Here is a 25,818-nt window from a genome sequence, read left to right as displayed (position 1 = left end):
AGAAAAGGGTGTTTGTGTTTTAACTGGCCTTGCGTTTCCTTCAGGATTACAATTTCCACAGAGAGAGAGAGAGAGAGAGAGAGAGAGAGAGAGAGAGAGAGAGAGAGAGAGAGAGAGAGAGAGAGAGAGAGAGAGAGAGAAGAGAGAGAGAGAGAGAGAGAGAGAGAGAGAAAGCTATTCCTAAATGAAATCGAATCCAGTCCAGCTTTCATGGATGGAAAATAAAAGTGCATTCTAAAACGTACCCAGCAACCAATAGCATTTCAACCCTGCACAATCAGGCAGCTTTCTCCCTTCAGATGCGTGGGATGATAACTCTATCAAGCCTTTTCCTGCACTGCCTGGAACGATGGGAGTTAAATGCACATCTTGAAGGCAGCAGGTGGCCAAAGGCTGCAAGGAGTTGGGTCTCTTGGCTCACCCCTCTAAAATGAGAGCCAGGAAGTGCAGAGTGGCAATAGGCAGCCAGGTTCCTGTGCCAGGGCTAAGCGACTGCAGACGAGGAACAGACTCTACAATTCCCCAGGCTTAATGAAAACAAGCACGTTTACCAGCACCTTCATATTTGCCTGGATTAAGTCTTGATGCTTCTGTTAAGGAAACCAGGTTAATCCTTCCCAAACCGAAACCTGAAAAAAGTTAACAAAAACGCTTTTATTGCAAAAGTTTCTAGCACCCGTTTGCAAGCAAGATCTCTTTCAGGATCTCTTTTCCACATCAGCGAATTCTCTCTTCTCCTCTCCATTGGTCTGAGGCAACATGCCCAGATGGTTTCCTTGGCATATTAAAAGAACATTGACATTATGTCATCGGAGCCATGTTCGCTTAAAATTAGGGGGCGGAACAGATGGTTACGCTCCGTCCAAACCCATTCAGGACCGGGGTTTCCATAGAGATAACGAGAGAGCACACGCAGACACTGTGCACCCTCTGCTGTCATTTCTCTGGAAACCCACACACCAAATGGACCGGGCAGAACATTCTGAGGTATCTGGGAATGATGAAGTTCAGCCAGGATGACAAAGGAAGATCCGGCCGCAAAGAGGAAAGTTGGCAGTTCCTTTTAGCCTCCATCTTCCCATCTGATCTGGCACAATCCACACACTTCCCTTAAGACCTTGGTTTAAACTCATAAGGCTCCAGAAACCTTCATTTTTTACCTTAAAAACCAAAACTGCAGCCTTTTCTGAAACATGACTTTAAAGGAAAATTAGTAGATTGAAACAGACGGGACAAATGTGTTCACCAGAAAAAGATGGCAGACTTTTAGCAAGGGCCACGGCTGAATGGCAGAGTGCTCAATCCAGACTTAGAAGTTCACAGATCCATCACTTCTAGTTAGTCCTGAATTGAATTGAAGCAGATGACTCAAGAGATCGGAATGGATCCCTTTCGTTACTTATTTACCTTATTTTATTTATTCATCCAATTTCTACACTGCCCATCTCACCTATGTGACTCTGGGCAGCTTACAAATAAAAACCATAAAAAGCGACATAGCTAAAACAGTAGTAAAAACAGAGGTCAAAAGTTAAAAAGGTTTAAAAAGTGTCTTCAAGCCACAAACCACACCCAGGTTTGCATGCCACTCTTAGACACACACACACACACACACACACACGCACACACCCCTGTGCCAGTTGGCAGAGTTGGATCTTGATGCTTTTCCAGAAAGCTGGAAAAGGGGCCCTCTGAGGTCAAGGTGGTCCACAGAGAAAGGACATTATGCCTTGCTTCCCTGTAAGGTGTAGCAAACGGGCATGGCGATCCCTTCCATTTCTCCTCCAACTTTCAGACTTGAACGCAAACTGCTTGGGGCGGAGAACCTGCCTTAAGCCGCTTTGGAAATAAACCGGTGTACACTACTAAAGTCCATTAAGGAGCATCAAAGCAGACAGCAGAAAGATGCCAAATAAGACAGAAATCTTGGCTAAAGCGGAGCTAATGAGCGCGCGTGCGCCAAGTAAGCATCCTAAAACCACCCACAGTATTTTTATTTTTTTCCCACTGTCCCGGCGTCTTTGCGACCCCCCGTTTCTCCCTTTCCTTCAGAAAGTCGGATCCAAGCAGGGGAAACCCCAGCTAAGCTGCAGATTCTCTCCGGAGCCTCCGGCTCGGCTGAGTGGAACACGCGGACCGAGGCAAATTCCACGCACAATGCAGAGGCTCTTTGTGAGCCGGCCGCGTCCCATTGGCTGCGCCGGGGGCGTTCCAGGGAGACCGTGCCCGCCCGCGCGGCTGCGCGCCCGCCCGCTCCTTTTTTTTCTTTTTTCTTTTTTGTGCTTAAGCCAAGCTTGGCTCCCGCGCAAGAATTCCCGGCAAGAATAGCTCCACGAACAAGGATTTTAGACATTAAGAATCTTGGGAAAGCCTTGAATAAACACAAAATGAATGAGGTGTCCTAGAGTCAGCGTGAATGGAGGTGAAAACCTTGCGGGTTTAGGAAGAGTTTCTCAACCTTGGCAAGCGTGAAGATGGGTGGATCTCAACTCCCAGAGTTCCCCAGCCAGCAAAGCTGGAAGTTTTATTTTATTTTTATTTTAATTCCATTTATATCCCGCCCTTCTCCGAAGACTCAGGGCGGCTTACAAGTTGACCCATCTTCACGCTTGCCAAGCACTAATACTCGTGCAACATACGTGTCGTTTTCTGTGGTCGTGTTTGACATTTGACCACAACCTGTGGATGCAGAGAGGCTTCATGGGCCAAAGGCAGCGAGTGTAAAGTGTTTCAGAGAAGCAGAATTTGCACAAAAGGTCTTCTCCCAATGCTCAAATGAAACATAGTTTGGAGGAAAAACCTTTATTTCTTGGTTGGGCCATTCTGATTATATTTTGCAAGAGTAAGTTCTCCTATCTGCTTCCCCCAAGGAGCAGAAGTTAAGTTGCTTCTGTTTGGTTAAAAAAAAAAATCAAAACCACCCATCTGTGGCATTCTTCATTGTATCCAGATTCTATGAGCCCTATTCTCCATTGTTTTATCAGCCGCGAATAAGCAGTCAATGAAACTGCTGGGAAAGGAATTGATGCAGTCCAGCCTCTTTGTCTGGGTCACAGCACTAGAGAAATATTTGCTTTGACCAACAGAACGACTCGTCTTTTTCTTAAGTCCTGCAGGACTCTTGCCTGAAAACGGGTGCGGCTCCGTTTCAGTGGGTTTTGGATTGCTACTCAACAAAATAAGAGACGGGCTGTGGAGAGTTTAAAAAAATAATAATCCTGGGCATGCTGAATAAATCCATGAATCTTGGCCCTGTGAATGCTCCAGCACTGGAGGTTTTCAAGCAGAGACTGGACAGCCAATTGTCCTGAATGGTATAGGACAGGGGTAGGTAACCTCGGCTCTTTTATGACTCGTGGACTTCAACTCCCAGAATTCCTGAGTCAGCATAGCATAGCTGACTCAGGAATTCTGGGAGTTGAAGTCCACGAGTCATAAAAGAGCCGAGGTTGCCTACCCCTGGTATAAGATCTCCTGTTTGAGCAGGGGGTTGAACTTGAAGACCTCCTCCGAGGTCCCTTTCAACTTTGTTATACTGTTAGCGTACCACATTGTGGCTTAGTACAAAACGGAGAGTCAGGGTTTTCCCTTTCAGATGAAGAAAGACTTTTCCAAGCAAGGATCAGCACTCTGGGCAGCTCCCATTACTCTGCTACATGAACTCTACAGAAATGTGACGTATATTATAGCAATAGTCACATATTATAGCAAACTATTGTTTACAGTCCCAAGGCTTGCCTGTACATGCATGCGCAGGCTGCTTTGCATTCATGTGCTACATCCACCCCAAATCAGATAAACCACTTGTAACTACGTTGCGTGAATCCAGCCACTGAAGCCCACAATGGAGGACTTACTGTAATGTGAACTACTGGGTCGTGGTTTTCAATAAACCACAGGTCAGAAATCCAATGACTTTGCATAATACATTAAGCTAGCATCTGGGCATTTCTTAAGTTCAGGTGTTCTTGGGAAGACTGTGGATTTTCTATTTTGGTAAGCAATCTTATTTCCCTGGCGGTTCAGCTCAGCAGTGTCTTCTGCATAAATATGTTTAGGATTGGACTATTAAAAGCCACATACTACCCGTTAAATTACAGCCTGCCACTAACCACAGATTGTGGAATCCTGCCAGGAAAATCAGGTTGAGGCAGAGAGTTCTCAATTCAGGAGGCTGCAGTACCACAACTGGTTGCCTAGCAACCTAGATGCAAATTCCCATCCCGTCAGAAAGCATTTGTCTTTCCAGCAAGGACTTGGAGATGGGAGCAAAAAAAAGTGGGGGGGGGAGATTTGGGGGTGGGGGGGGAGCTAATGAGGTGGTTTTAAAAAGGCAACTCCTACGCAATCTTTGGGGAATCTCTTGAAGGCAGGGAATTCATAGCATACAAAACAAATGCTTTGCTTGTTTGTTTTTTAAACAGGACTGAGCTAAAAATGGCACAGCACAGAGATGTTCTATCCCATCAGTTGCAGGATAGCAGTGAGTGGGATCGCTGAGTGAAGAATCCTCCAAAATAAATCTTCTGAGGTTTGGTATGGTACGACTAACCCTCACGAAGTGACTTTCTGAAACGAGATGGCAATCTCTCGTCAGGCTGCAGCCTGGGGCCGTACTTGGCTATCCGCCCTCCAGTAAATTTCCTGTCTCAGGGATGGCGAACCTTTTAGAGACTGAGTGCCCAAAAAATGGCCCCGGCCTGCCCTACCACCTGCCCCCGCTTCGCCTCCACTCCACTCCACTCCACCCCCCACCCCACCCACCCTGCCAGTGGCCGCCCCATCCCACTCCCACTCTTTTCTTAATCTGGGGCTTCCAGATGGAGCTGACCTTTTATTATCCTTCCAGCAGGTCCTCCTAGGTAGGGTTCTACAAGATGCTGTTCCAGGAACAAGCTGGCCTATATTCTTATTCTGCACTCGGGCCTTTGGGGTACCTTTCATGTCAGAAAGTTGCATTGCAAAAAAGAAAATGAACCTTTTAAAATTTAAGTCTCCCGACAGCATTTTGGCTATTTAAAATGTGGTTAGGTCACATCTTTCTTTCCTGTAAGTGGGCAGTGCTAGCAGGCCCTTGGGTCCTTGGCAATGCCAGGTGTGATTCACAGGCACCCTTCATGTTTTAAAAGGGGAAAGTTAGGACTGTCACAGACCTTGAGAAGGCCACACTGGATGAAGAGGAAATTTGTCAAGCAGATTTGGGAATAGAACTATTATTTTCTGGTTTTAGCAGCACCCCAAAAGTGTTATATTTAGCTTCCTAGGATTTATGTAACAACTCTGACACATACTTTCAAAATGTACAAGCTGTACAAGCCATACTTCATCTCAAGATTTGATTTGATCAGTTTCATGGCGAGAGAATTCTCTCGCAGTCTGGACTCTTCTAACAAGTCACCCTACTCTGTCTAGATTTCCAAAGATCTTCAATATATAACTGAGTCTCATATTTACTGCAAGTTGCAGTACCTGAACCATTAAGTGTCAGAGATATTGTGGAACCCTGACAAAGTTTCCAAAGGCTGCAAGGAAGAAGGAATGATTGCTGAGTGTGGATTAGCTTACTCTTGTCTTTTTTATTCCTTTATTTCTGGACATCAAAAATCCAGGTTGGCTGTGCCTTGAGATAATCAGTCTCATCCTGTTACTAAGCTTTTCAAGAAAGCTCTCAGAGAAGATTTTGAGAGCTGTTTTGACTCCAGCAGGACGGATATCAAAATATTCCTCAACCCCAGTTACTCATCCCAACTCATTATGCTTGGCCGCACAGAGTTTAATCTTCATCAGACAAGTGCCTTCCCAAGACTTGCACTTGGCAGAAGGCCTTGTGCTTTTTCCAATCAACAGGCTGACTAAATCATTAGCCGTAAGAGGCACCTCTCTTGAACAGATAGTTCTGAGTGCCCAGTTCCACTTAAATTGGAAAGGAGCGCTTCTACAAAAAGCAGCTACGAATTTTATCTTCTTCACCAATTCAAAGAATCTGTCCTTGCCTGTGCGGCAATGCCAGCGGACCACCCAGGTGGGTCTGCCTCCATATCCAGCTGTCAACGTCAGATTCAGAGGAAGGCTGGTCTCAGGTCCGTTAGTGAGTCAAGATTGACCGAGGACTTAAACACCTGCATCCCTTCTGTTGCTGGGCGGGATCGTTACAATCATACTGGATAAATTGCGTATCAAAGCGCGGTTTCTGTGAGTAGACAAAGAGAAGGAAAACTGTTTGAAAGACATTTGTTTGGAGGAGATCTCAGCTGTGGGCAAAACTGTGTTGCTTTCCTTTTGGAAGAAAAGTGTTTTGTGAGAGTTTTTCTTACTTTTTCTAAATCTACCACTAAGGATACCAGCCACAAAGGAGGAAAATGGAAAAGGAGAGTTGATCTAGGCAGGTCAAAAGCTCCAATTAAATTCTTTTTTGTCAGATCAGACGTGTCCCCTCTACCCTCCTGCAGTTTGCTTTCCTTTTACAAATCCTCTATCGCAGCAATGAAAACAATCAATACTGACACACCTGTTTAGGTAAGAGAGTCTTCCAAGAGCACAATTGCATAAGGAACTGGGTCTTGCCCACAGACAGTATTTTCTCTAGTCGGAATCAGTTGGGTGTTTCCAGTTTTTCAGTCTGTTTCAATTGCAATGAACATCTATTTAGAGACCTTTGAAGTAGGACAGCCTTACTGAACTGGGTGTGTTGCTACATTCTCGGTTAGCCTTAAGTTCTTATTACTTGGTTCCACATTATTGTGACTGATATAGCTGTATTGGGACAACTTGCAGAATCACACTCTCCATAAAGGAAAATAGGAGTCAAGCTCCCCCCCCCTTTTTTTTCCTGATGGAACAGGGGAAAAATGGCACCATCAAGATCCTGTGTTCTTCTGGACAGACTTACAGGATTGGGGGAGGGGAGGGGCTGGGTCACCCTTTCCCTTTCTGATTCTTTTCTACACTCCAGTGTCACCAGGGAGGTTACAAAGAGACAAATTTATGAGGGATGTTTAGATATTTCCTCTTAGATTAAAAGCTCACGAATACATATGCTCGAATGCTGGAACCTAGCTGTCAAAAATCAGATAGCGGAATTGGTATACGTTCCTGGGAGAATTCGAGAATTCAGCAAGCATAGAGGGAGAACCATATGTTGCAAGACACACAGGAGGTCCACAAACCTGTATTTGCCTTGTTACGAAAGGCTGGCAGGTGATTAATTTTCAGAGGAAGATTAATAAGAAGGTAGAGATCCTACCTTGATTTCCTTCCGCATACAGTCATTCTTAGGGACCATTACTTTTGCCCTGCCTGGATGACAAGATTGGACATAATAAGGTCCGGGGAAGAGAGAGGTGGGAGAATAAGGAGGCGGAGGAAGATTAAGAAGTGATGTTCTGGAGAAAATTCTGGAGGAGGGCAAACCTTCAGGAAAAAACAGAACTTGCTGGCGTACATCTGGCTGGCTGACATTCCACCACAGAACATTTTGATGCTGTTCTCTCTTGTTTGTGAACCGGAGGATTAGGAGCAACCAGCAGCTTGGCTTCGACTGTGATTAGCTGGGTGCATTTATTAATACCAACTATTTGTCACAATGAATTTTGCATTGAAAGGACAGGAGCTGGGAGCTGATTTCCTGCCAAGGACTACACTCCTCTAAGAGCAATCCATTGGAGTCTGCACATCAGAAGGAGAAAGACAGTGAGCTGCCCAGAGTCACCCATATAAGATGGGCGGCAAAAATAAATAAATAAATAGGGAACAGCGCTCAAATTGGGTACAGCCATGACTTTGCTTTTACTATCTTTTCCAACAGCCCATTTCTTTCCTTCCTGCCCTTTCCTTTCCTCCTTCACATTGTTTCTCCATCTGTTTAGGCTTTATCTGTTCTTGCTTTCCTTCTCGGCATGAGTTTAGACTGAACCCACAGGTGACTCACCCCTAAAGTGAAACAACAGGAAGTTTGTAGCCGCTGTTAGACTTGCTGAAGTCAGCTAAACTGACAAGAATACATGCATATGTTTTTATTGGTTACATTTGTTTTGATGAATGCAAATGGCTTTGGCACTGTCTTAGAAAATACATCTTAATTGCTGCTACATGTGAAGCTTGAAACTATAATCCCTTGTCTGAGTCAGCACAATGTATTAACAGGTTTTTTAAAAAATCAGATGAGGCTCAGCCAGGCTGCTTAGGAAAGTATATACACCCCTCAAGAAGGGACAGTGACAGCACTTCCTGAGAGCAAGCGTGGGATGAGTCTTAAAAACACGTGCCAGGCCAAGCTCTCCTGTTGGCTGGCATAAAGGAGGGAAGGCAGATAGCTCTGGAGAGAGGTGCTTGTATTTTCTGCGGAATGGGTTATGCAGCAGAAAGGCAATTCCAAATCTTCCAGGGCAGTTATGAAAGAGGCTCAGGGTGAAAAGGCAAAGGGGATGAACAGCTGGCAATATGACAATATCAAGTATCCCAGAGTAGGGCTGAAGATATGCAAGTGCAGACTGGAAGTTTCTGTTCTCTAACCACACAGATGGAGCAAAAGTGTTAATCCTGAATTGGAGAACGAATTCCAGTAAAATAAAAACCTCACTGCTTTATTTGCTAGTCAGGGACATGAAAGACATTGCGTCATTGTGGTCCAAGCATAGGATCCATGAGTATGCTAGAAAATCATGCCTCAGGTTTGTACAGGTCTTTTTTCCCTACAGGAAATTACAGGGTGAGAAGGAGGAGCTTAGCACTTTGATAAGAATAGCCAGGAAAGAGAGTGATAAGAGAACTTTGTAAGAATGTCCTACGGCATGCAATCATTTGTCTCTTCGCATATGTGTGCAGGAGGGAGAGACTGTATGAGCTTATATGAATATTGACATATATATTGACACTTATATAGAAGAATTTTCAAGAATACTTTGTTTCACCACAATTCTTCTTTAAAAAATGATACCTACTTTTTTTTCTTTTTGGACAAAAATATCCAATAACATTTAATCTTTGTCATCCTTGATGCTTAACACTGGGTAAACGTAAGCATCCATCTTTTATCTGCAAGGAAACTTGGTCAAAGACAGCTAAATTAAACTGCTCAGTCAATGTCACTTAAGTGAGATCCTATTTGGGAAAGAAAGACCAAAATCTATTTACCAAAAAAACCCCACCACCTTTAAGAGAACAACATCTCTCATTACTGGGTGCACTCAATAGGATACTGGTCCAGCCATGGACTCCTTTACAATTGTGCCCTTCCAAGCTTTGTATTTGTAAAGACAATTATAATTTCTTTGCTGTCTTTTAAGGAAACATGTTATTAGCGGACACTGCACAATTGCATCCCAAACCAAGAATGGGTTTATCATGATCTAAATGTTAAGATTTATATGACCAAAGTGGGGGGGGACAATTTGTTTGTTTTATGACTTTACATTTTGTTTGCCATTTCAGTCTTCAGCACCTTCTAAATCAAGCTTTTCCAATCTGATGTTCCTCAAATGTGTCAGGACTGCAATTCCCAGAATTCCCATTTGGTGGAAACGACATCACAAGTAAATCATTTGCTGCTTGAAAATTCATTGATGGCATCTGTTTGGCTGCAGCTGCAAACAGGAGACAAAGTGGGTTTAAATGGCCATTTTTCTCATCTCCTCTTGCTGGTTCTACTTCCACATAAGTCAAAACCTATATGATCTGCTGATAGAACTATGCCCATTCTTGAGAAAAAATAAAAAGTACATCAGTTAGAATGGTTGAAATCTATTGGGAAATTGTCATTTTGAACAGCCTGGAATCTTAATGCAATTCCGAATCAATGAACTAAATGCTGATTCCATCAGAAGAGGAACCTGAATTATCATTGATTTCCCTAGACGACGTTAATCAAAACAGAAAAATGGACAGGAGCTGGCAGAAATTTAAGACAAGCAACATGTCTGCTAGAATGTTAAAATCCAAGGTATTGCTGAAAAGGAAATCTTTGCCTCAACTACATGATCTCCTGAAAGAATTTTACCTGAAAAATTATTTTCCTTCATGATTGCTCTATGACAATGTTGTGGGGGAGGAAGAGAGCAGTTGTGATGTTTTTAAACAGCTGAATAGTAAGTTCCAAATTATGGTATTGTAATTTTCAGTTTTGAAATGCTGCTGGGGAAAATATGTTAATTTGCAGGGAATTTTTGTTGTTGTTGTTATTTCAGGTAGAGTCATATTCTGCACATGGCATATGATTTAACCCAGATGACCACTATTTTCTTGGTACCGACTCTCTCTTCCTGTCCTATTTCAAGATGACACTGCAGCTTTTCTCAAGCTCTCTGCCTCAGGTAAAAGACTCACCACTGATAGTGACATAGTTACAGTTAATGTTATTACATAATCGCCTCTGTGTGCCTGTGCTTGTTCCAAAAATAAGTCTTCAGAGGACAAATATTTACTTAATATTTAAACTCTAGGGCTGACATCTTTTAAGGAAAAATAAAAAGATCCTATCTGTTCAGGTAGTCCTAAATGCAACAATTAAACCACATTTGGTCTAACATTAAAAACAAACGCAATCAAAACATTGGACATCCTTTCTCCTTGCCAATGAAATTAAACATATTATCCCCACTTGGTTGATTCTAATAGCTTTGAGGCTTTCCCCTGATGGATTTCTGCTGCATCCCAGCATAAGGCTATGAAACCTATTCAGCAGTGGGTCAATTGGAAAGGACATAATTTGTCCTTGACATCTGTCATAATAATAGTACCTACTAATAACAAAGTCACTCATGAACTGCCAATCCTTCATCCATGCATCAGAAATAGCATTGGAAAGCTTTCTGGATGCTTGAGGCACCAAAATAAAATAGATTTATGGGAGAAAAGGCATGGAAGGAGGGGAAAACCTCGTAATAATCCAGGAAAGATTAGGGATGTGTGGTGGCTGCAGAATCTGTGGGTGGGTGTGAAGGGAATACACAATGTGCTGTATTAGTGCTGACTTAGAGTTTTTTGAATGGAGGCTGGCTCTGCTTTCTGTTGCTGATCTCCCATTTGCTCTTAAAATTTTAATCTTCGGAGTCCAGGCGATGCTGGTTTTAGCTGCTTTTAGCCTAGAAATCGGGTACATTTTTGGGAAAAGAGCATGTTTTGTGCTGCAGCTTTCTGGATTCGGGAGCTCTTGATTCGTGTTGAGCTTCACGTAAAAAGATGCAAAGACAAATATTCCTGCTTCAGTGCTAAATACTGCAAATAGGGCCAATTCCAATTACATTTTTAAAACTAAATCCTTTACCTTTTGCTAAGTGATTTCTTCTAAAGGAAACAATGTTTCTGCACAGGAGAGCTTGCACTGCTTGGAGTGGTTCCATTCCCTGAAAGGAGACAGAACTCTGTGCATTCTCAAGTGTGCTGTTTCCTTTTACCAAGCCTGTGAGCAAAACTGTACCTTATTGTGATTTTTTTTGCGGGGGAGGCCACATTTTGGAAAATGGGTTGCAATCCCAGGAGAAAGGAAGGAGGAAAGAGGTTTTCCTTGTCAAGTGGAAAAACCACTTTTTTCTGGAATCTAATATTAATAAATCTTGTCCGTCCATTGATTCACTTAAAGCAGTTACACTTTTCTCTTGAGCGTCTCCCATCTTGTACAGGGTTGAAATCACAAATCCTGCAACATGTTTGCATGGGACCTTTGCGGTTGCAGCCAGAACTGTTTTTTTTTTTGCAAGGGTTTAATTTTATTTAAGGACCCCAAGACTTCCTGATCCCCCCTTTTCTTTAAGGAAAGCCCCCTCCCGGACCTTTGCCACTGTGGGGGGAGCTTTGGCAGGTATGGCTATGAGTTCTAATCCTGAGGACTTTTGCACCAGCTCACAACTGATTTAATTCAGTGGCCCAGTTCAGCAGCTGGACAGCTTCTCTATTTTTAAGGCTTTCAGAGTCGCTGCCCTTCACACTCAACCCCTTCAAGGTGATGGGAGGCTAGAAGTACACCCAGAGAATTTTGCATCTGCTCAAGGGAACTCTTTCCTTTGACCCAACTTGATGTATTTTTAAAGCGGGGGGGGGGTCATTCCCCCCACCCTCCAGAGGCTCCTGCCTTAGCCAGAAGGCCATTTCCCCTCTCTTCCCCTTCTCCCCGCCTCAGCTTTCCATTCTCCCCCCCCCCCTTCTTGGGCTTCCCCCTCAGAAACAGGGAGAGAGAGAAAAAGAGGGGGGCGGACTCTTTTTTTCCCTCCTCTCTCCCCCTCCCGCTTCCTTTCTTTCTATCTCTCCCCAGGCGGAAGGATCGCGGACGCGCGACTGAGTGAAGGCACCCGCGCGGAAGGGAGGGGGAGAGAGCGAGAGCGAGAGTGTCCGCGCGCCGCCGGGGGTGGGAGGGGGAGGAGGTGGAAAACGGGCGAGCGCGCGAGGCTGCCTTCCTCAAGCTTCCCGCTCTTGCCCCAGAAAGAAGTCCCGGCGGCCGCTTCCTCCGGTATCCCTGCGCCTACCCCCCCCCTCCAAGGAGGTAACTCGGCCGAGGGGAGGGCCGGGGCGGCCATTTTGTTCGCCGCCGTCGCCGGGGATGCTGCTGCTCGGCTGCTGAGGCGACCGGCGCGGCGGGCAGGGGCGAGAAGGGAACCGAGGGCCCCGCGGGAGGGTCGCGGTGGTGGGCGGAGGCGAGGAAGGCAAGCGCCGGGGGCGGCCGCGGGGGCGGCGGCGACGGAGGAGGAAGTGGACCCGGCGGGCTCCGGCTTGGCTCCTTCCCCAGCCGCGGAGAGGCGATGGCGGATATTGACAAGCTCAACATCGACAGCATCATCCAACGGCTGCTGGAGGGTGAGGAGGGGCGGGGGCGGCTCTGGGGAGGAGGGGGTCCGCTGCGCTGGGGGGCGCCCGGGGGCGGCGGGTGGGGGGAGGGATCTGCGCGCCCCTTTGGAGACGGGGGAGACCCCCCAATTTGGGCCCCTTCAGCTGGGCTCCCAGGAGGGGCAAGACCCCCCCAATGATGCTCTTCACTCCTCCGGCGGAGGAGGGGGGTTGAAAATGTACCCCCCCAGGTAGACACCCCATCGGCACCCTCCTCGTCACAGGCCGCCCCCCCTTCTCTTCCCCCCCCGAAAACCGGGGTTCCCCTCCCACGATCTTGGGGGGGGAGTCTTTGGAGTTGGGGGGGATCAGAAGCGCTTTGGACAAAGGAAAGCTGGGAAATGGGGGGCAGAGGGCGCAAAGGTGACCCTCCCCACTTTAAAGAGGGGCTTTCGGGGGGGGGGGTTCAAAGCTGTTGGGGAGAAACGCTGGGGAAGGAAGGTGATACCTGTGTGTGGTTTGAATGTAGCCTTGTTTACCTGGGGGGTGGGTTCTCTCTTCAATGTGTTTTTCTCTTCCCCCCCCCCCCCGTTTCTATCATTAGGGATGAATTTTAAGGATGTCCACTGAGAGGATGGGAGGCTTTGCTGAATGATGTGAGGGGTAGACAGTTCAAGAGGTGTCAGCCCAAAGAAGAGGGAGAAAATGATGGGTGTGTGTATGTGTGTGCGCATGTGTCACACCCACATTGAGACATATAAATAAATATGAGTACTGTATATAATTAATGAAAAGTGCAAAGTCAGAATGATGCAGGTCTCCTGTGTGTTACCCATTAGAAGAAAGAGGTCAAGGTACAAATATTGTTACCTTCGCCTCTAATTTTACTGACAAAATACATGAATTTTGAAATGTTTTTGCAGGTCACACTTTACAAGGAAACAGTTTGATGTAAACCGTGGGAATAGGTCTCTGGAGATTCTCAGTCATCCAGGTCATGGTTGTCCCAAAGGTGCCTTTTCCAAAAGGCAGTTGGACTTTATGGGGGGGGGTTCCTTTGAAAAAGTTTCACTTCTCATCCAAGAAGCTGCTTTGGATCAGAATTGAAAAAGCACCTTTGGGACAGCCTGGGAATACAGGAGTTTGCAGTTTGGGATCTGTTGGATTGCTGGGTTTTGCAACAAAGTGGGAAGCTGCTAAACTTAATTTTATTCGGGTTCTGCCTGGATCTATTTGATTCAAAGCCTGTGTGATGGCACAATACTTACTTGTGATAACCTAGGCTATATAGATAACTTTGGTCATTCTCTCTCTGCTCAAGAACCTTACTAAGTTATTATAAGAGAAGAAATTATAGGAGGGAATGCTTTATAGATAGTTTGGTGCTTTTAGGGTGAGATACCACAAAGTAAATATAAATAATGTGGGAGATTATAAGAAGGATGAGGCGAAAGTAGGTCTCTCTGCAGGGAAAGAGAAGCAGAAGAGTAGGAATGGAGGATTTCTGAGGGGTGGTGGTGGAATAGATTCCCCTCTTTCCCCAGTATTGGCAGAAGCTGAAAATGCATATGGTTTTGGGCTTCATTGCACTCCTTTGGTGAAATTGTGAGAGGAAGGAAACAAAACCTCCTGGGGGAGTTGCATCCGAGATTGAGAGCCCCAGCATGTCAGTGTCTTTCAAATTGCTCAATGTTTTTGTACATGAGATCCTGGAAATCTTACCTGCATTTCTAGTCTGCTCTTTCTTAGAAGAGGAGCATAAGTAGTTTGTAGTGTCCGGTAGGGCGCTCGTTATTTTGTCCTCTTAAACATAGGTGGAGTCTTGCTCGGAGGGAAGAAAGAGATTGTTGGTTAGCTTGCCTTCTGACACTGTAGGATTGCTGGTCCAGGGAATTATGAGGGCGTAAAAATGTTGCTCGCCCACCTGTGCCTGTCTATTTTGGCCATTAACTTTAAAAATAGGCCTGCTTCTTTGAGCTAGAGTGAAAATTTTGTTTGCAAACAAATTATAGACTTATCCAAGCATTATGACATCAGCGTGACATTTCGATTACTCTGAACTCTGGTGCTGGGTTCCAGGTGGCTCCTCTCCTCTAAACCATTCGGCAGACTGATCCAAGTGCTTCTCTGGGGCACTTCCAAGGTGCAACATTCTGCACGTTTGGAGTATTTGTCTCCAGTTTTCGTTGCAGGAGGCTGGCCTTAGGTTAAACTTGAGTTGGGTGAACAGAGCCGATGACCAACATTCCTTCCAGCAACCAGCAAACTTAGAAGGCAACTACTGCATTGATCCAGCCTTATCCAAGTCTATTCTAGATTAATAACTCAACTTGGGAATTTAATTTCCATCAAATGAAAGCAACTGTGTAAAATAAAATGAACTGGGCCACCTATGTATCCTCTTTATGATGTGCCTTTCTCTAATCCTCCTCTAAGTTTGCTGAAAGAGCATTAGCAATGCAAAAAATGACTGGATTTGTAAATTCAAGATGTTTGGTATTAGTCTAGATAGAATTGAAAAAATGAAACATTTATGAAAGCTGTTCTTGCATGCTTAATAAAAATGGTTGCTTAATCACCTCTCCCATTCGTTTAACAAATTTAAATTTCAGATGTCAACGGCATGAGTTCAATATAGATTAATTTTTGGTGTCCTTTAATGCAACGTGAGTTTTAAATTGGCTATGTACACATAACTTGGAAGGATAAATGGCATATTTACACCTCTATTCTATTAATAGAACTCTTATTGCTATTTAATGCTTCATCTGTACTACTATAATTTAAATTATGCAGCAATGAGGGCTTTTTAAAAAAATATTGCCTCTTGGAATTGATTAGCTATAAAAATATACTTTTTCTTCTGTATCGGTCATTTCAACTCCAAATATGGAAGACTTTGAGCTCTGAAATGATTTATCAGCATTTGATTCTAAAATGCACCTCAGCACCTCTTCTTAATTCTGTATTTACTCTGTTCTCTGAAGAGCAGTAATAAGATCAAGCCATACAGTATTCTTGGGCCTTAGTTGAGATGCAGTGAGAAAAATGGTTTGTTGCTACAAAAGACCTGCAAAGCTTTAGGCTCTCCTGCTTCCTGTCAGATCCAAGAAGACATGAATGAAAGTGCTGGTTTTCATTCTACAAAGACAAAGTGCACCTTCATATAATTACTGAACTTTGGAAGGGTGGTATGGCTATAAAATATAATTAGAACTAAAACCTCTCTGTTCCGTCTGTGTGTTCAAGTTCTCCGTGTTTGGTTAATGCAGGGAACTCAAACTTTCAACCCCGGGGAATACAATAAAAAAAGTGGTAATTTTGTCCTCAGAGCAGCCAGTTTAATTTTCATTTTATAGCTGGAAAAGCTGCACGTTCTCAGACAAACACCGTTCCAATTTAGATGATCTGGTTTTAGGCTGAGCCTATAGACTATTATAGGTCTACCTGATTAGATTGATACATGGAAAGAAACAGTGTGTACAGCCACCCTATTTTGTTTGGCCAGAAAATCTAGTTATTTACTTCCTTATCAAGGCTAGTAGATGTTGAGTAGCTTAGCCTTTTGTCACAAAGTAACATATTTTAATCCTGTCTGGGCCTTTAACAACCCAGATGGAAGTGGAAAATTATGGGCTTCTTGTTAGAAGAACAGGCTTTCATGCTCTCTCAGTTATATTTCTAAAAATCTAATTTAACCGCAGATGACTAATAAAAACACACACTGCAAACTACTTAATGTGGTCGTCTTTGCCAAGATGGACTTGGATTTCCTTTTTCTTGGGCAATTAACTTGGACTAAACGTTGTAGCGTGCAAGTTCCACAAACCTGAACTAGAGAGGGTTATTCAAAAACACCGGAGCGGTTTTCCTGTGGGTCTCCTGCTTGAGCTTTGGACATTCATGCCTTCTCTCTGATAAAGGCCTTTCCCCCCCCCCCCAAATTAGGATTTTTCAGGCCATAATTATAACTATGGCCTGAAAAATCCTAACAGGAAACAAAAAGCATAAAATTGGTGTTCACAGTGGTTAGTGAGTGATGGAAGCAACTTTAAGCCCGCAGAACTAATTGATTTTGATTGTGCGGTTTGTAATTAGTGCTGTTCACTAGTAAAAAGACCAGCTATGTTCATGCTGCTGACAAATATTTTCCTCTGGAACAAATCGCCAACAAGCCATGCAGGCTACTGCATCCTATGATACGCGCCAGATGCTTGAAGGGCCCAAGCAGGTTTGGCTAGATTCTGCCCGCGGCCTCCATCCTTCTCTCTTTGCAGGATAAACCGGTGAAGTTGTAACTAATGAACAGCTGCGATGTGAAAATATCAATACAGGTAGTCCTCGACCTACGACCACAATTGAGCCCAACAATTCTGTTGCTAAGCGAGACATTTCTTAAGCGAGGGTTGCTCCATCTTACGACGTTTCTTGCCACAGTTGGGAAGTGAATCTGGCTTCCCCCTTGTCTTTGCTTGTCAGAAGGTTGCAAACGGTGATCACATGACAGTCATAAATATGAGTCGGTCGCCACTTTGAATTTGGATCACGTGACCCTGGGATGCCACGAAGGTCGTTAAGAGCGAAAAACGGTCCTAAGTCACTTTTTTCCCGTGCCGTTGTAACTTTGAACGGTCACTAAATGAACTGTTGTAAGTCGAGGACTACCTACATGGACTCACTTTTAAAAAAAGGCAACAACGGTCAGATTTAAGCCTGTAGAGGTTTTTCTCTTGGCATGGACATATGGAACTTGGATTTGAATTGAAGCCAGTGTGAAGCACAGCACTGTCTTGTGAAAATGTTGTAAGATGTCTGCCGACTGATACTGCGAGCCGGCTCTGCAACTGCACCCTTCACAGCCGAGTTTCACTTCCTCAGCCAGCCAGCTAGCTGTGTCCGTGCCCAGCAGGCCATTCCGTTGCCTCCGCCCTCCTCTTGCTGTGTTTCTTTTCCAGCTGATATTCCACATTCTGTGGCACTGATGTAGTTCAGTCCTGGGTGGACTACTCTGGAAATTATTTTAAAATATTTTTTGTACTTCTGCAAATGTAATCGTTTCCTAAACAAACTAATGTTACCCGTTCATTTCTCCCCGGCTCTGTACAGTATCATTTGTGAAGTTACTCACCGCACCACATTGTGCTGTGGAGAATTATAATTTAGACGAGGTTTTCCCTCCCATCTGATAAATATGAGGTCATCTGTTGTTTTCCATATGTCATTGTTTTTCTCTGCTGTTTAAATGATTATTAAATCAAGAGTGGTGTCCATGATTAACTTCTGTGTCGTCACTCTTCATAAAGGAAGCCATGTCCTCCACTAAATTCGGAATATTTTGGTTATGAGTGGTAAGGAGGCTTAAAGAACGGATTTCTATAGGATTTGCCTGGCAAAACAGATGTGCGATATTTTTACTCACATGAACTGGCGCTAATTCTGGGCACATGCTGTTTCCTCTAAAAAATATTTAGAACAAAGCTTGAGAGATTATTATAGGTTTGAATGCCACAATAAGTAAGGGTCACTTTCCACTTTATGGGCTTGTCTATCTTATCCACTTATCTCACCTTTCAGCTCTCTCTATGTATAAAATGTTTGCTTGTGCTGTACTAGTTTAAAATGAAAAAAGAGAAGAGAGAAGTAGGTAAGTTCGTTAAGGTACCACTTCTTGCACAATGTTATATAATGGTTACGTAACAGCCACTAAAGGACCCAACACAAGTCTCTTGGTCTGGCTTCTCTCTCTCTCTCCTCTTGGTGTAGCAAGCTCAGTGACTGCTTATTTATAGAGTTAGGACTGAAGAGGTTTTTCCCGAGGACCGTCTCCTTGGCAATCCCAGCCCCGGGAGGCTTGTTTTATATCTCCAGCGTTAAAGCACTTAGTTTCTGAAAATTGTGAAGGGGATTAGATAAGACAATTTGAATGAAATCTTGCATACTGCATTAGAGGAATTTGATGAATTCAGATGCTTGGTGTTTTTTTTCCAGTGAAGATCAGCTCCTCTGGTACAGTCAAAGCAACAGACGGATGTCAATAGTCTGGCATATTAGTTTACAGGGATAGATGGATAGATGCCTCATCAGTGGAATGATGACAGCTGTTAGAATTTGCAATAGCATGTGAATTACGTTGTAGACAGTTGTGAGGACAGTTGTCATTTGGTCATGTTATAAATAAAAGACTAGATCCCTGATTCAAGATACACTCCTTTCAGTCTTTGACTGCAAGTTTCTCCTAAAGTTTGGTCCTTGGACTTCAACTTAATTTTAAGAATATTTGTTCAACATTTCCTGCCTGGAAAGCTTATTCTTCATTAACACACTTTACTTACATAGCATAGGTTAAGAAATACTAATTGTCCTGTTGGCTTTTTTTAATGCAGTCATCTTGGATTGGTTTCTGTTACTGTTTTGCTGTTAGATACTTGGCAGTTCTGTTAAATGCTTTTCAGGTTACCTGGTCTTAGCTTGGGAGCTGAATTTGAAGAAATTAAGTCACGAATCCCTTCTGCCACAGAGCGGGCATGCTGCAATGCAGAAGGAACTGTTTCCATGAGTTTATGCTAGGCTATGTGTGCGAGGGATGTTCATTGCTCCTCCAGTATCTAATGTACTGATAATGTCATTGTAAAATGCCAACATGGCTGACAGAATAAGCTAATTATGGGGCAAGTATTGGTCAGGTCACGACTTATTTCCTGGGAAATCTGCTGGAAATTTCAGCATGATTCTGATATTGACTCAAAGCAAAGCTTGTTAAACCTAATCTTTGAACTCTTCAGAACTGTCAGTACAAACAAGTACTTTAAACTGTTGGGTTGTTTTTTTTTTGCCTCTTTTATGATATAAGACACAAATGAGAGAGAACATAAAATCTTGTAATCAAACTCTTGGAGAAGATAATCACTGAATCTAGTTTGTTCCCTCTGGAAGCATGAAATAGGCATAAATTATGCAAATGAGGCAATTGGTCAACAGGATTTCTTGATCCTTTGTTCTGCTGATTATGCAAATTTAAAGCTGCTATAATTCTGTTCAATATTTTTGAGAATATTTTACATGCATTTAGAGAAAGTCGTTGACATCTTGAAACACAGTGCTCTATTATATATACAACTTCGGCTTTGAATATAGCTATGCCTGGATAAAGCACTTTTAAAATATATCCACCTATTTTAATAATGCATTAGCAGCCGTGGGTTAGATTCACAATTATTTTGAGTGGCCATTTTGAATTTTAATAAAGTGTGCATTCTTTTTAGAAGGTGCAACTGGAATAAACTGTAAAGTATACTGGATATGTGGTGCTGATTGCAAAAAATATACACCAACAACACAAAATACGTTGCCCTCAGCTGGTAGTCACAAAATAACTATGCATATCCTAAATGTTCTATCAGTGTGAAATGAATTGGCACATGTAATTGAAAGAAGATTTTGGGTTAGGGTCAAAATCCTTCCTCCTTAAAAAAATAATTGATGGAATTACTTAATTTTCATTTATGTACTATAATCATATTTTTTCTATGTAGTGAGAGGATCCAAACCTGGTAAAAATGTCCAGCTTCAAGAGAATGAAATAAGAGGATTGTGCTTGAAATCTCGGGAGATTTTCCTCAGTCAACCAATTCTGTTAGAACTTGAAGCACCACTTAAAATATGTGGTAAGCACCATTTTTAACGGTCTAATAATGATTCACAGAATTTGTTAGGTAATAACTTTAGGTGATGTATCTGAGGATGCCGAATCTGTTAGAAAATTGCAGTAATAACCTCTTTCAGCCAGGTTGCTTGAGGATAAAACTCTGTCTTTGAATAGAGTGCTGAAAGGAACTATTAGATGTAACTAAAAAAGAAAGAAATTTCAGGAAGATACTGTACTTATTTGATTTTTGATAACACTGTTTAGGTCTCAGCTGTTCTGTATATTTAAATGGTATATAATCGCTCTTACTTTGCCCATCCTTGCCATGTCCATGTGAGAGGGGGAAGCAGTAATTTCCTCTTTTTCAGAAATATATTAGAAATATATTAGAAATATATATATTAGAGTATTAGAATATACTTCTTAGATATTACTTTGATGTAATTTACCTTTAAAACCACAGCCTTAAATAATATTCTAAGCTTTGGCATCATGGCAAAATTAGTTGAAAACTTGACTGAGGTCTCTGATTATTTCCTTAATGCTCTTACATAATTCTTTTAATTTCCATATTTAAAATATATCGCTGTGTTAGACTCTGCTTTGCAGTGAGCCAAACTGCCGAACCCAAAGCACTGAAAACTCTCTTCCTTTGTTTGTTTAAGGTGACATCCACGGACAATACTACGACTTACTGCGGCTATTCGAATACGGTGGTTTTCCACCGGAGAGCAACTATCTCTTCCTTGGGGACTACGTTGACCGAGGGAAGCAGTCTTTAGAGACAATTTGCCTCTTACTGGCCTACAAGATAAAATATCCAGAGAACTTTTTCCTCCTTAGAGGCAACCACGAGTGTGCTAGCATTAATAGAATTTATGGCTTCTATGATGAATGTAAGTATGCATGGGAACGTACTTTAGGGAAGAATGCTGTGAGAGAATGTGCCCTCCTTTTAACTATGAAATGATCTTTACCCTTAGAGGGAATTATGCGTTAATAGGGTGGCAGAGTTGAGAGGCTACTGGAAGAAGGTGAAATGTAGCATTTTTTATCTTTGGTATTGCCTTGAAGGCCTTCCGTTTCAAAAGCAGAAAATGGATAATGTTCCTTTCCGGTAGGAGCTCCAGCGTATTCTGAATTTTTAGCAAGGGCTGTTTGTCGTGTTCCTCTTTGCTTCAAGTTGTGGAGGGAGTCCTTGACATAATACCACATTTGGGATCAGGATTTCCACTGCTAAGCAAGGGAGCTTGTGCCCAATTTTAAAACCTTTTTTGATACATTTGTTAAGCAACTCACTGCCACGCCTGAGTGAATCACCCAGCCGTTAAGTGAATCTGCCTTCCCCCTTGACTACACTTGCTGGAAGCTGGCCAGGAAGGTCGCCCATGGTGATCACGTGACCCCGGGATCCCGTTGGGAATAGATGTCGGTTGCCAAGCATAACTGCAAGATCCGGTCGTAGGTCACTTTTTTCAGTGCCATTGTAACTTTGAACGGTCGCTAAACAAATGGTTGCAGCAAATTGAAGACTCTGTAGAGGCCAAGCCAGTCTTACCCAAAGAAAAGCTAGATTAGGCCTAGGACTAACTGCGAGACACAAAGGAGGGGTGGTTTTTTTTCTGTCCCCCCCCTAAACTGCTCTTCTCTGCCACGCTCGATTTTGAAATGACTTCACTGGCTGCTCCACTTCTTCAGGTAAAAGGAGATACAACATCAAGCTGTGGAAGACCTTTACGGATTGCTTCAATTGCTTGCCAATTGCAGCCATTGTGGATGAGAAAATATTTTGCTGCCATGGTGGTAAGTAATTTTGGATGCTGTCTTAGGCCGTATAATTGATCAGAATTGAATTTCAAGGTGTGTTTTAACACCTGAGATATTTTCAGAGACAGACTTGACGTTTCATTCCTTGTGAGCCCTCTCAATGTTTGCTCTTGCCATTCCTGCCTTATAATCTAAACATCTGCAGGATGTTTTGAGGCAGAAACTGCAAGCTTGCAGTGTTGGAGGATGTGAGTGGGAGGCTGCAGCTGAAAAGGCCTGAGAGAGAGAAAATATTTTGGCCCAGCAAGGGCAGGGCGCTCTTTAATTTGAGACAACTGCGCTAAACCAAAGGGGTGTCTATTTTTTGAACATTTTATTTGGCCAAAGCGGGGGTTGTCTTGGGGACAGCTTGCTCTGGAAGGGGCTGGGACTGTGTAGATGCCTGTGAAATCACGCTGTGGTCTTCCTAGCATTGGATCCAGGTTTAGTTTCATTTTAACTACATCCATTCAAATTGGCGCAACTCGTGACTTAAGTCTGAATAATCTGGACGTGTTATCCAAGAAATGGGACCCTCTTAAGGAATTATTTGTAATTTCTCATGTTCTGTCTTACCCTGCTCCTGTATTGGGTCCCTTGGTTGAGCAGCACCTCTCGGATGAAGTTGGCTGGTTGCTCTTCCTCAGAACTGTAGGCGAAACTGCCAGGGCAACAGATCTCATCTCCCCCCCCCCATGTACTTCCCACTGTTTTGCGTTGTGTTTGTGTTGTGCACTCCCCCAAGTGAGCCAAATTCAAACCTGCCACCTCTGAATCCTGCCCAGGCTTATCACCAGATCTCCAGTCAATGGAGCAGATCCGACGGATTATGCGGCCCACAGACGTGCCAGACCAAGGCCTCCTCTGTGACCTGCTGTGGTCTGACCCCGACAAGGATGTGCTTGGCTGGGGCGAAAACGACCGAGGGGTCTCTTTCACCTTTGGAGCCGAAGTGGTGGCCAAGTTCCTTCACAAACACGACTTGGACCTTATATGCAGAGCTCATCAGGTAGGTGAGGAGTAGAAGTGTGGAGAAAAGGACCCCGCGGTTTTAGGACTTCTCCACCTTCTCTCTCCTGGCTGAGCTGAAAGAGGATTTCTGAGCATTTGGTAAAGAAATAGGCTTCTGAGTATGAAAGCACAACCGTAGCGAAGATTGCGCAAATCGAGAAGCCGCTGGTTTTTTATAGGCCTGCATAAAACACCCCACATTCATGTAGAACACAATCGCTGGGGATCCTTTGGCACTCGTTGGCCGCTAGCATTATTCCCGTATTGTGAATTGCAGCTGCGGTGCCTGGCCGTGTGGCAGTTTCAGTCGGAAGCCTGTTCACAGCTCTCGCGGTTAAACCATGACGGCCAATGGAATCTTCTGCAGACTTTCAGAAAGGGGGCTTACTGCATTATCCAGAAAGCTTTCCACAAAATTTTATGCTTTCCTGTCTTACCGTATTTCCCATCCCACCAGTAACAAAAGAACCCTCTTTGCCTTTGCAGGTCGTTGAAGATGGATACGAGTTCTTTGCAAAAAGACAGCTGGTAACTCTGTTTTCTGCCCCCAACTACTGCGGGGAGTTTGACAACGCAGGTGCTATGATGAGTGTGGATGAGACTCTAATGTGCTCCTTCCAGGTAAAGTATCTTTGAAGCCCCAGGCGCTTTGCTCCCCCTCCCTCCCCCCCCCCCCCCGTTCCTTTTTTGTTTTGCTCAGTTACGGTTTTTCTTCCAGTCAAGCTTCTGAGCACGAGCTATTTGAAGATGCGTTGTGTCTCCTTTACTCTGTGCTGAGCGGCCCGTTGCCATGCTAGACCCAGGGCAGCCTTAATAGATTCAACTTCTCAACTGAGCCATAGGTGGCTCGGGAATTCTGGGAGTCGAAGTCCACAGGTCGTAAAGGGGGCATAGTTGCTCAGACCTGGCTTATGAAGTTGGAAGGAAATGCATTGGATCTTTTGAGAGAGAGAGAGATGATCCTGGTCCACTCTGGGTCTCGGATTGAGTAATTTAGCCCTATCTTTTCAGGTTTGAGCAGACCAGTTGTAACTCTACCTGTGTGGTTTCCTTGTAGTAGCTGCCTGGAGAACCTGCCGGGCATCACTAAATCAGCCAATTGTCATTCCAGATCTTGAAGCCTGCGGAGAAGAAGAAGCCCAACGCTAGCCGACCGGTAACGCCACCCAGGGGTATGATCACAAAACAAGCAAAGAAATAAGTACTCTCGGGCCTGCCTGGTTGGGACTTGTACTATAGTATATAATCTTCATTTTTTTTAAAAAAAAACCAAAAACCAAAAGCGGTAATGTGTATCAAGTCAGCTTGCTAAGACTAAGACTTAAATGTGTTGTGGTTTTTCTTTCTGGTTCATTTTGGTGGATGGCATTTGCTGGATGTAGCAGCAAATGAGACGTTCTCCCTTCTCAAGAAGAGCTTTTTTAAAATAATAATAATCATCGGTATTTGGAAAGAGAGGAAAAAAAACACAACACCTTTTTCTGTTCTCGATGTTCCGGCTGTACATACTTCACAGCACCTGTCCTGCCATTCTGGGTCATTGTACAACTGACTCCTTGAACCGGCAGAGGCCAGGTGATGTGCAACGCCTGTTTTTGTTTCAGGAGCTAAGAAGGCACCAACGTGTCCTGAGACTAATATGACTGTCAAATTGCATACTGTGGATATGATTCACTTGTAAAAAGCTTTTGTTTGTTTTGAAGGGTTTGCATTTTCCTTCTCATGTACACGAATCCCGTTGTGGACTTTTTCAACCAACCCTCTAATTTTGCCAGCTTCACTTAGTATGATGTCTCTTTTAATTGCAGCACCCTTCCCTCCCGTATACTTTGAAATCACGATGAAAGCCATGATTTTAAGATTTGTGTCTCTGTAAAAATCAAGGTGTGCAGGGGAAGACCGGTCGGCACGGCCCGTAGTGTCTAAGCTGGATTTTTTCCTCTGCAGGACGGACGACTTGAACTAGCAGAGTAAAGCTGTGATCAGCTGGAGTACAGGATTAAAGACTTTTGATACTTCCCCTATATTCAGTGTCGAAGCGTGTGCCACTCTGCTCTTTTAGCCAGTTCAGAAAGTTGTAACGTGAAGAGACTTGCCTCAGAATTAGAATTACTTTAGGTTTTCTTTTATTTGCATCTTGAAGACTTGCTCTCTACAAAGCTTAGAAAACAACCAACTACGGCAGTGAACCAGTGTTCACCTGTTTCTATGACTCACAGTTTCTCGTGGTTTTTTTTGTTTTTGTTTTGTTTTTAAAGAAAAACCTGTAATCTTTTTAAACAGATGGCAGTGTACAATACAAATGTGGTAAAATGCCTATTAAATGAGTAACTTGTTAAATCTTCTTGGCCTTGATTTCTTTTCAGCATCAAGTTCAGGAAAAGTCACGTGAAACTCCCCTCTCTATCCAAAAAAAAAAAAAAAGGTCCTATCTAAAGAGGTGAGAATTTGGTAAAGGGAATAAAGGGAGGGTCTCTTGTAGACGCTCAAGGCGGGGGGGGGGAGGCAAGAGGGGTTCAGGCCTTCCCCTTGTAGGGTAAATAAATTGGGGGCTTCAGGACTTTGGGTGCTGGAGGGAAGGCGAGAGCTGATCAGCGCAGTGG

The 25,818-nt window shown here is 43.7% G+C and overlaps 1 protein-coding gene across 2 annotated transcripts; it reads left to right on the top strand.

Moving 5' to 3' along the window:
* Window positions 1–12,511: 12,511 nt before the first annotated feature.
* On the top strand, window positions 12,512–25,708 carry PPP1CC (protein phosphatase 1 catalytic subunit gamma). 2 transcript variants are annotated; one of them, XM_081339000.1, is made up of 8 exons: window positions 12,512–12,783; window positions 20,286–20,417; window positions 21,064–21,294; window positions 22,097–22,201; window positions 22,990–23,213; window positions 23,702–23,836; window positions 24,327–24,387; window positions 25,163–25,708. In XM_081339000.1, exons 1-8 carry the CDS (start codon window positions 12,729–12,731, stop codon window positions 25,174–25,176), a joined length of 957 nt encoding a protein of 318 aa, XP_081195126.1. In that variant the 5' UTR covers window positions 12,512–12,728; the 3' UTR covers window positions 25,177–25,708. The 2 variants fall into 2 exon arrangements, with proteins under 2 accessions (XP_081195126.1, XP_081195125.1); XM_081338999.1 differs by having other exon boundaries at window positions 24,327–25,633.
* Window positions 25,709–25,818: the final 110 nt, after the last annotated feature.

This window comes from Vipera berus (assembly GCF_964194415.1).
Source record: "Vipera berus genome assembly, chromosome: 14".
In the NCBI taxonomy this organism is placed as follows: Eukaryota; Metazoa; Chordata; class Lepidosauria; order Squamata; family Viperidae; genus Vipera; species Vipera berus.
The sequence above is the reverse complement of the archived record's forward strand: the minus strand, read 5'-3'. Positions and strand labels throughout refer to the sequence as shown.